Here is a 10,399-nt window from a genome sequence, read left to right as displayed (position 1 = left end):
CTTACATCTCCCAGGTCACAGTTCATCAGGGAGCCCAAGGTAAGAACTCAGGTCAGGAACCTGGAGGCAGGAGCTGGAGCACAGGCCTTGGAGGAATGTTGCTTACTGGCTTGCCCCCCACCAACCCCCGTGCTCCGCTTGAGTTCTTATATAATACAGAACAATCTTACCAGAGGTGGCACCACCCACAGTGGACTGGGTCCTCCTGCATCACACAACAATCAAGAAAACACCTCACAGACACGGCCACAGGCCAGTCCAATGGAGGCAATTCCCTAATTGAGGCTCCCTCAACCCAGGTGTGTCAGGTTGACAACTAAAGCTATCCAGCACAGTTGCAATGTGATGAGCCGCCTTACACCCACCCCTGCCACCATGCCTTCCCTGACATGATGGACTGTGAACAGAAACAAACCCTTCCTCCCTGAAGTTGGTTAGGAGGAAATTCTGCTTGGGGCAAAGAGTATTAAGAATAAGCTCATCATACGACCCTTCAGAAACCCGAAAATTTAACTACTGTGATCTTTCCCCCATCCCCAGATTTCACATAAGATATACAGACTAGAACACGTACGTCATAGGTACAAGACTATGCAGTTCTGATGAGCCCGTGTGTGCCATAAGCACATCATGGATATTGACCTCTTTCCCTCAGTGAAGTGTATGATTTGTAAAAACGGACTTCATATGAAGTATTGCATTATATTGGTTTTTTACTCCTTTATAAATTTCAATGCATGACTGATATTTACTAGAAAGAAACTCACCAAAAATATAGAAGACCATGGGCCAGCCCAGAAGTTCACAGATGAATCCACTCACAAGCAGGACGATGAAGGGTCCCATTAAAAACCCTAGTGAAAAGGCATGTAGGACATCCTTGCTAAATTAACAAAGCCCTCTGAAAACAGCTAATGTAGCCTCAGCGTGGTTGTGAACCATCTCCTGAGGAGTACGTTTGCACAGCTGTCTGATGTGCAGAAGGAAAGAACAAAATGTTTTCTTTTCTCTTCCTGTTGTTTGAGGTCAGGATGCCTCATGTCCATTCTAAACAACTCTCTCTCTCTTTCTCTCTCTCTCTCTCTCTCTCTCTCTCTCTCTCTCTGGTGTATGCATGTGTGTGGGTGTTTGTGGATGTGGATGTGAGTGTGGAGGCCACTGGATGATGTCCAGGGTTTTCTTGACATGACTGAGACAGGGTCTCTCACTGCACTGGGAGCTTACTATTTGCGACAGGCTCCCTGGCCAGATGCTCCTGGGGATCCATCTGTCTGTGAGTCACCTGTACTTGGTCACACACGTGATCTGCTACGTCTGGCTGTTTGCACAGGTGCTGGGTATCCAAGCTCAGTCCTCCTGCTCCCGTGGCCGGCCCTTTACCCACTGAGCCATCTCCTTAGCCCCAACCTTCTTTCAAAGCAAGGGCTGTTCTGAAGCCCCTAGCAATGATTCAAAACACACATTCTTATCTCGGCAGGAGACAGGAGAGAGGAGGTGAGACTTGGCCATGTCTCCTCACCTGACAGACTTAGAGAAGTGAGCCGGCCTCGTTCCAGGGGAGGCGCCCATTTGACCCATATTTCATGCTGGGCCGTTGATACTGTCCCCTAAAATGAAAAGATGAGGTGTTTGAGCTCTGATACGTACTCCAGCTCCAAACCCTGTGTGCTTTTAACACTCTTTCAACACCTGGGCGATTCCCTGGAGTACTCGACACACGATGACCAAAGCTGCTCCGACTTGAGCGGCTGCTGGGGTGAGCAGGGACAGCACAGAGGTGAGGAGCAGCGTAGAGCCGATCATTCGCTTCACGGGGTATATTCCAGAGAGATAACCGACAGGAATCTGAGCCACGGCCATCCCAAGGAAGATGGAGCTGAGGATGAGCCCCTGGCTATCCAAACTCCAGTTATACACGGGGCTCTGAAAGGAAAGAACGGGGAGATGAGTCTAAACAGCCAGCGTGCTGGAGACGTCCTGCGGCGCCCAGGGATTCGGAGAGTGTGTCTTCCCGCAGAGTCTGTGTAGAGGAGCTCCCCCTCCTCTCATTTTCCTTTTTCTGTCGCAGAATCCCTTTATTCTCTTATAACGTGATTTTATGTTCACGTTTTCAGTTTATCGCTGATGCCTTCAATCACAGGTTGAGTATCCCTTTTCTGAAACCCCTAGGACTAGAAATATTTCATATTCTTTTGGATTTAGGGATTATTTTCCGATATATACATTTATTGAATTTTTGTGCATTTCATACATCTTAAACATAGTTAGACTTGGCTCTGAAGAGATGGCTCAGCAATTATGAGCACTGGCTGCTCTTGCAGAGGACCCGGATTCGGAACCCAGCACACACATGTGACTAACAACCATCTGTAGTTCCAGTTCCATAGGATCTGACACCCTCTTCTGACCTCCGTGAGCACTGCCTGACATGGGTGTATTACCTGCATGCAGGTAATACAATCATACATATAAAAATAATGAAAATAAAATATAAAACATATTTAGACCCCTCCCCCTAACTGTACCATCCCATAGCCCGCCCACATCCTGTCTTATATGTTAAGGCCTATCCAGTCAAGTTTGTGCGCTCAAATGTCCCTTGGTGTGAGTTCATCCACTGGAGCCTGGTCAGCCTATCTGGCATCACTCCTTTAAAGAAGACCAACACTCCCTCACCCAGCAGTCATCAGTTGCCAACAGCTCCTTGGCTAAGGTTGGGGGCCTCCTGCCCATTTCTCCAGTTCTATGCTGAGTTTTTTCTGCTTTGAGTTTCTATGGGTTTTGTGCATGTTGTCACCATTGTACATTCATATAGCTCCTTGGCTAAGGTTGGGGGCCTCCTGCCCATTTCTCCAGTTCTATGCTAAGTTTTTTCTGCTTTGAGTTTCTATGGGTTTTGTCACCATTGTACATTCATACGTGCAAGTTCTTAAAAGCCTGGAAAATTCTCTTTCCTTGTGGTCATGCCCCACCCCCCGGGCTCTTACAGTCTTTCTGTCCCTTCATCTGCAATGGTCCCTGAGCCTTGGGTGGGTGAGGGTTAATACAGGAGTCCTGTCCAGGGACACGCACTCTGCAGTCTCTTATCCTCTACCTTTGGCCAGTTGTGCCTGCCCTTCTGTGTCTGTTGCATGAGGGAAGCTTCACTGGTGAGAATTGAGAGATGTGTCAGTGTCCTCTCTACCTCCTGTTCTGCTGTGTTCCCTGAGCCTTGGGTGTAAAGGTTCCATTGCAGATGTGTGACTTGAAACTGGGTGTCTCACAGACGGGCTATATCATGAGGGTGACACTCAGCCTAGACATGGGACTCATTTCTGTTCTGCACAGACTACTGCTCACTTTTCACATTGTTGTCACAAGGTACTTGACAAAAGCAGTGTGGTGCCACCCATATTCAGAGTGAGTCTTCGCACCTCAACTATCCTAATCTAAAAACTCCCTCACAGACATGCTCAGAGGCTTGTCTAGGTGATCCTAGATCCTGGCAAGTTGACAATCAGTATTAGCCACATCTTTCATTTCCAATTTAAAGTGCCTCTCTCTCTTCCAAACTTCTTATTCCAAAGGAGCTCCGACTCCAGGGTTTTGATATTCCTTACAGATGTGCCACAGCCCTTCAGGAACATTGAGCCATGCTCTACCCAGGGGCACACTCACTGTGGTCATCACTGGCAGAGCGAGACCTGAACTGCTTTTTTACGTGTGAAGTTTTAACCTTACGCTTTCAATAATTTCAATATACCTTGACGTCATCCAGCTTCTCTACTGTGGATGTGTTGGGTAAACCCTGTGGCTCCGTGGTGTTCACCATGGCTACCATTGCGAGGTTCAGACACACCCGCTGGGCCATGATGACAGTATTGCAGAAATGCAGAAGGACGGCCAGTCCATAGCGAAAGGAACAGAGACCTGGAACTGGGAAGTTGGACAGAGCATTCCAATTATTAACACAGCCGCAGCAAAAGTACAGGCATGCAGAACCCCAGCTAAGAAGTTAAATCTCACTGTACTAATGTCCTCAGAGAAATACCATATAATAGGAAGGTATACGTCGGACAGGTATGATAAGTCTACAAAACCCTCAGATATAGCTCCTGTTAGAATGTCCCAGAAAATTAAATCACTTTGCAAAAGCTTTGACTCATTTTAGAGGGACCTTAATAAATATTTTAGGTTTCCTTTGGAAGAAAGTTTCTTTAAGAACAGAACAGCAAATGTATCTTCTCTCAAACTATTCTAATCTTCAAACTTATAAGACAGCTCTGATTGAGAAACTCACATCTTCGCATTGTAGGGAAAAATTGCACTAAAAATATAATTACCTACTGAGAAAATATCAAATGAGTATAATGCTTGCAGAATTGGCATAAAACCAAGCAAACTCATCAGGGGAAGAAAGTGGGAAGTCCAGAAACAATGTACATCTAAGGTTAAATGTTTGGAATAAATGAGGGGGGGAGGGAGGGAGGGAGGGGGAGGGGGAGAGAGAGAGAGAGAGAGAGAGAGAGAGAGAGAGAGAGAGAATGTGTGTGTATGTGTGTGTATGTGTGTGTGTATGCTTATACATGTTGGTGGGGGTTGTATGTGCACATGTGTGGAGACCAGAGGTCGATGTTCAGTCTTTCCCTCTATTCCTCTCTGCCTATTTCTGAGGCTGTGTGTCTTGCTGAACCTAGAGATCACTACATTGCAAGACTGACTGAGCTCCAGGGACCCTCCTATGTCTGCCTCCCTAGCGAAAAGATCACAAGCATGCACCACCTCATCTGGTTGTTTATATAGGTGCTTGGGATTGGAACTCAGGCTCCTGCTTGTGGGCCAAGCACTTTTTTGACTGGACTATCTCCTCAGTCCCTGGGTGATTCTGAATAAGTGTGCTAATGTAATTCAGTGGAAAGAAATGTTTACTTTGAAGAATAATATTTTTCCAAGAAAAATGAATATATGTTCACAAAAAGACTTGTAGAGAAATGTTTGTAGCAGCTTTATTCAAAACAGCAGAATGTTTAGAAAGGATGGACACACTGTGGCATATTAACGCAGAGCTAATTAGTTGGAATTTAAAAGGAAGGAGGTGCTGATACACTCAGCAACCCAGAGTCATTTTAGCAAAACATACTCAGCCAAGCACCAAAGGTTGTCTACTGTGGGAATCTATTTTTATGAAACCCCCAAACAAGTGCAGATAATCTGCATGGCCTTGTCCAGCTCCGGTACAAGCAGTGGGAATCTCTCTGTCTTAGGGAATCCATTCATATCTTGCGTTCCTCTAACTGCTCCATCTATGACCTCTAACCATAGCTGTAAAAGACTTGCTTGATTAGATCATTCGTACCTTGATAATTTCCCTAAGATTTGGGGCCATGATGGCATCAGAGAGGCCCCTTTAAACAGCACCAAGCTTAGTGTTTGCCTAAATAACTGGAAACTTCGTATATACCAGGGTACAGGAATTTTAGGGGCAATCTTAGAATTTGGCCTACTGTAGTCCATCATTTGCCCCCAAAAGATTCATGTTCATCCCACAGGCAAAACACACTGAGCCTGTCCCAAGCTTCCAAAATCCTCATCTCATCACAATATTATCCTAAACTTGAACTTTATCAAAAGATCATTAGTGCAAGCTCCAAAATCTCATCATCTAAACTGGGTCCAGAGGACCCTTTGTTGGAGCAGAGCAACAGGGCAGTGTCCATCTGTGGAACTGAGGGGACAAGACACACGCTGCCCTACAGCTGCCCCTCAGCAGCGGGGCAGGCATGGGGCAAAACTACAAACATCACAGTCCCCTAAAGGGAAAAGAGGGTCATGGGTCCATAATGGTTTTGAAGTTCAGTTCCACAAAGTTGAATTTTAAAAAATGATTTACCACCCTTTGGCCCATTGTAAGATGGTAATGAGTACGATAATCCAGTATAGACATTATGAAGGCTCCTTTCTGTTGTCAGCGTGACTAAATTGAGAAACATTTAGAAAACTGGTAATGGCTACTTCTGTATGTGACTGCAAGAATGTTTCCAGAGAAGGGTGGAAGGTTCCAGTGGGTCATTCCGTTCATGCAGTCTAATCAGCATGACGTCATCAGTATAACAGAAAACTGAGAGCTTGTGGAAGAAGAAATCAATCAACATCTCCATAAATTAAGCTACGCACAGCGGCAGAAAGTTGACAGAAGTCACATGTGGGCCCAGCAGCACAAATTCCACTCACCATGCCTGACCTAGCTATGGTCAGGCTCAGTGCCCAATCTGTCAATGTTGAGCCCACAAGAAGGCAGGTTCTGGGGTATTCAGCTATCAACCTGGGGGCAGATTGATTACACTGGAAAACTTCCATCATGGACGGGGCAGGGATTTGTACTCACTGGATAGACAGTTATTCTGGCTATGAATATCCCCTTCCTTGATGTAATGCTTCTACCAAAACAGCTTCTCTGGGTTTACAGAACGCCTAACCCACCATCATGCTTGTCCACACACTGTTTAAAGGGAGCTCAGTTCACAGCCAAGAGATACAGCAATGGGCCTGTGTTCATAGACCTCACAGGTTTCTACCCTGAGTTTGATGTAATGGTGGGATGTCCTTTGGAAGACACAGTTTCAGCATCCTCTGCTGGGCTGGGACAAGATTCTGCAGAAGGCTGTGTATGCTCTGAATCATCATCCAGAACCTGCTGCTAGCTTTCCCACAGGCAGGATTCATGAATCTGGGAATCAAGGGGTGGAAAAAGAAAGGTACCCCTCACCAGCACCCCTAACGACCCGCTAGAAAAGTACCACTCACCAGCACCCCTGACGGCCCACTAGAAAAGTACCACTCACCAGCACCCCTAACGGCCCACTAAAAAAGTACCACTCACCAGCACCCCTAATGACCCGCTAGAAAAGTACCACTCACCAGCACCCCTAACGGCCCACTAGAAAGGTACCACTCACCAGCACCCCTAATGACCCACTAGAAAGAGTTTTGCTTGTTCTCGTGAACTTGGGCTCTGCTGGTCTGTGTATCTTAGCTCCAGAGGCCGGCACTTGGACACTGATGGAACAGCCATGATTCCAGCAAGTTAGAAGATAAGACTTCTTTCAGGGTGACTGGCATTCTCAGTCTCTAAGCCAATGTCTCTTCTAGTGCTCCCCTACCTGACGATTAAGGCCAAGGAGATGCAACCACAGCCCTATTCAGGCAAGATTACAAATGACCCAGACCCCAGGAATTAAGCTATAGCTATCTCACCAGGTAAAGGCCCACCACCCACTGAGGTGCCTGATGAAGGCAAATAGCACCTGGGGGAGAAGAAGGTATTTATAGATACCAGCTACAACATGAGACCAGTCCCAGAAAAACAGTAGAAATCGTCACGAAGATCTCTTCCCTTTTGTGTTAACAATACAGCTGTGTCTATTCGCATACACATAGTAAGCAAATATCTTTTTTCTTCCTTTACTCCTTTATCATTTATGAGCTTTATTGACTAAATACAAATGTTTAAGTGTTGCTAAACTTAATCATAGCATTTAAATTATGGGATGTCAGGAGAAGAGTTAATTATCATGTAAAAAATTTTATTTCCTTTTCTGAACATTTCTGACTTTAGTGCCACAGAAAATATCCTCTCACATGTAGTCGGTGTTGTCTAAGAAAGTGGAGCCCTGTGCAGCGGGGCAACCCTACCTTTCTTGGTGGAGCTCTGGTTCTCCATCTGATGCTTATCTTCTCGGTGGGCTTGCTCTCCATCCACTGTGGGTGCAAAGCACACTGGTCAGCATGATGTGGGAAGCAACTGACCAATACCCAGCCCTCCTCTCTGCCTGAAAACCTGGATCAAAGAGCAAATTTTCCCATTACACTGGCACCTTTCACCTCCACTAAGGGCTTCGGTTTACTTTTATGATTTTTTTGTTCATTTAAAATATACAGAAAATCTGATAGCTACAGAAAACAAACAACCTCGTCAATCAATAACTTTTTATTCAATGAAAATATACTTCAAGAGGGTGAGAAAAATCAAGACTTTACTAAAGTGAAAACTGAAGAAATCTGTCACCAGTAGACCTGCCCTGTAAGGAGGCAGGAAGAGGCTGCCACTGGTTGGAAACTTGTACACACAGGGGAAGGGAGGATGCTGCAAAAGGAGAAAAGACAAAATACATTTTCCGTATCTTAGTGAAGCTGAAATATGCCCAAGTGGTTAATAATACCACCCTCTCTGGGGATAGTCAGGCCAGAATAGTCGCCCTGTCTGTAGCCCCAGTTTCCCTGAAGAGAGAGCTACTGCAGTGCAGACTGGTGGGAAGCTCTAGACTGAGGATGAGTCGGAATGCAGCTGTCGCCTAGGAGACAACCCTGATGGTAGGAATTCAACTCCAACATGTGCCACTCAGCCTAGACTTTGAGATCTGACTTCATCAATTCATGTGACCTCCAGACGCCGCAAAGACATTTAAGATTGTACATTTGAAGTGTTTTTGAATGAACAGTGTGTCAACCACTGTTTTCACACAGTGGCACCTCTTCTGAGCTATTATTTATTCAACACACACTACATAGTATGCAGAAACACTATACATATAACACAGTACACACATTATGCATACATATCACACACATAAACACAGAACATACATATTATACATACAAACACACTACACACATAGTATACACACAATGAACATAACACAATGCACACATACTATACATACACATGTTCTATACATGCAAACATACCACACACATACTATACACACAATGACCATAACAATGCACACATACTATACATACACAAACATATACATACATATCACACATACTATACATACAAACACCACCACACACATACTATACACACAAACACTACATAACACAATGAACACAATACAATACAGACATACTATACATACAAACATATACATACATATTACACAATGCATGCATAAACACAGTACACTGATATAATGCATATAACACAATGTGTACACACAGACCATACACAAAACACAAGGCATACATATCACAGACACATAAACTACACACACATTATCCACACACAAATCACAGGTAAACGCACTCCTTACACACATGCACAACATACATGACTAGCATAACACCCTCACATGCAGCAGAAATACACGCCACTCACAAACCAAACGTAAATGTATCTCACAGGCCTGTACATGATACACGTGCACAAATGGCACACTGCACACACGTCAGACCTGCTTACCCTCACCGTCCCGGCAGACATGGCGCATAGCCACAGACAGCTCAAACACCACATACTATACACACAAACACTACATAACACAATGAACACAATACAATACATACTATACATACAAACATATACATACATATTACACAATACATGCATAAACACAGTACACAGATATAATGCATATAACACAATGTGTACACACAGACCATACACAAAACACAAGGCATACATATCACACACACATAAACTACACACACATTATCCACACACAAATCACAGGTAAACGCACACCTTACACACATGCACAACATACATGACTAGCATAACACCCTTACATGCAGCAGAAATACACGCCACTCACAAACCAAACGTAAATGTATCTCACAGGCCTGTACATGATACACGTGCACAAATGGCACACTGCACACACGTCAGACCTGCTTACCCTCACCGTCCCTGCAGACATGGCGCATAGCCACAGACAGCTCAAACACTGCCTACATCCGTTTTTCCCGTGTGTCCCTTTTCAAAACGTCCAATTCAAACTCTTTCCTAAAAGATTATTCTTTTGCCTTTTGCTGTAAAAAGCCTCAAAAGGTAAGCAAATTCTCTTAAACAATTTCCCTCTATTGCTAATCACCATCCAGAAGATCTCTGCCAGGAAAGGACCATTAAAGATCCCTGGAGAACGAAAGGCTAGTTTCACTTGCACAGAACAAGAGTCACACTGACCTGGTTCGGGACCGGACAGCCCCTTCTTCCTCCCAGGAAGATGTCTGAGTCAACTTTACAGCGTTGAATTTTTCTACTTGCTGGTAAATCCTATACTAAATCCTTTGACCTCATTATGCCATGGACTATAAGTTTAATTTTTAACTTTACTTTTACCCTAGCCTTGCATCTTCTGAGAAGCATGAGCCTTAAGATCACCAGCTGCGCTAGAACCTTCTTGAGAATCTGTTGGCTATTTATGACTTAAAAAGCAGGTTTCTTTGGTCTCCCACCTGCCCAGGAGGAAGAGCTTATCTTCCAAAAGTGATCCTTGCACGTATTGAGTATGACTCAAACATTCAATGCTATTCTCACAGAAATGCTACGGCTTGTAAATGTTCCTTAGCTTTATCCCCTTCCCTTCTTCCCTTCCCTTCCCTTCCCTTCCCTTCCCTTCCCTTCCCTTCCCTTCCCTTC

The 10,399-nt window shown here is 44.7% G+C and overlaps 2 protein-coding genes across 3 annotated transcripts in view; one reads left to right on the top strand and one right to left on the bottom strand.

Moving 5' to 3' along the window:
- Slc17a1 (solute carrier family 17 member 1) overlaps positions 1–10,030 on the bottom strand; it is a 38,736-nt gene extending 28,706 nt beyond the window's left edge. Inside the window, exons 1-6 of the mRNA XM_008831891.2 lie at positions 9,944–10,030; positions 7,672–7,737; positions 3,743–3,915; positions 1,690–1,923; positions 1,520–1,607; positions 768–854 (exon numbers count right to left, since the gene is read on the bottom strand). Coding sequence (XP_008830113.1) covers positions 768–854; positions 1,520–1,607; positions 1,690–1,923; positions 3,743–3,915; positions 7,672–7,699 — 610 coding nt within the window. The 5' untranslated portion in view covers positions 7,700–7,737; positions 9,944–10,030. The remainder of the gene's footprint in view (positions 1–767; positions 855–1,519; positions 1,608–1,689; positions 1,924–3,742; positions 3,916–7,671; positions 7,738–9,943) is intronic.
- The window catches only part of LOC103733126 (histone H2B type 1-A), a 352,787-nt gene that overhangs the window by 77,981 nt on the left and 264,407 nt on the right, over positions 1–10,399 (top strand). The window lies entirely within an intron of this gene.

This window comes from Nannospalax galili, unplaced genomic scaffold (assembly GCF_000622305.1).
Source record: "Nannospalax galili isolate Female #2095 unplaced genomic scaffold, S.galili_v1.0 scaffold456, whole genome shotgun sequence".
Taxonomy (NCBI): Eukaryota; Metazoa; Chordata; class Mammalia; order Rodentia; family Spalacidae; genus Nannospalax; species Nannospalax galili.
Note: the sequence above shows the minus strand (reverse complement) of the source record. Positions and strands in the feature narration are given on the sequence as shown.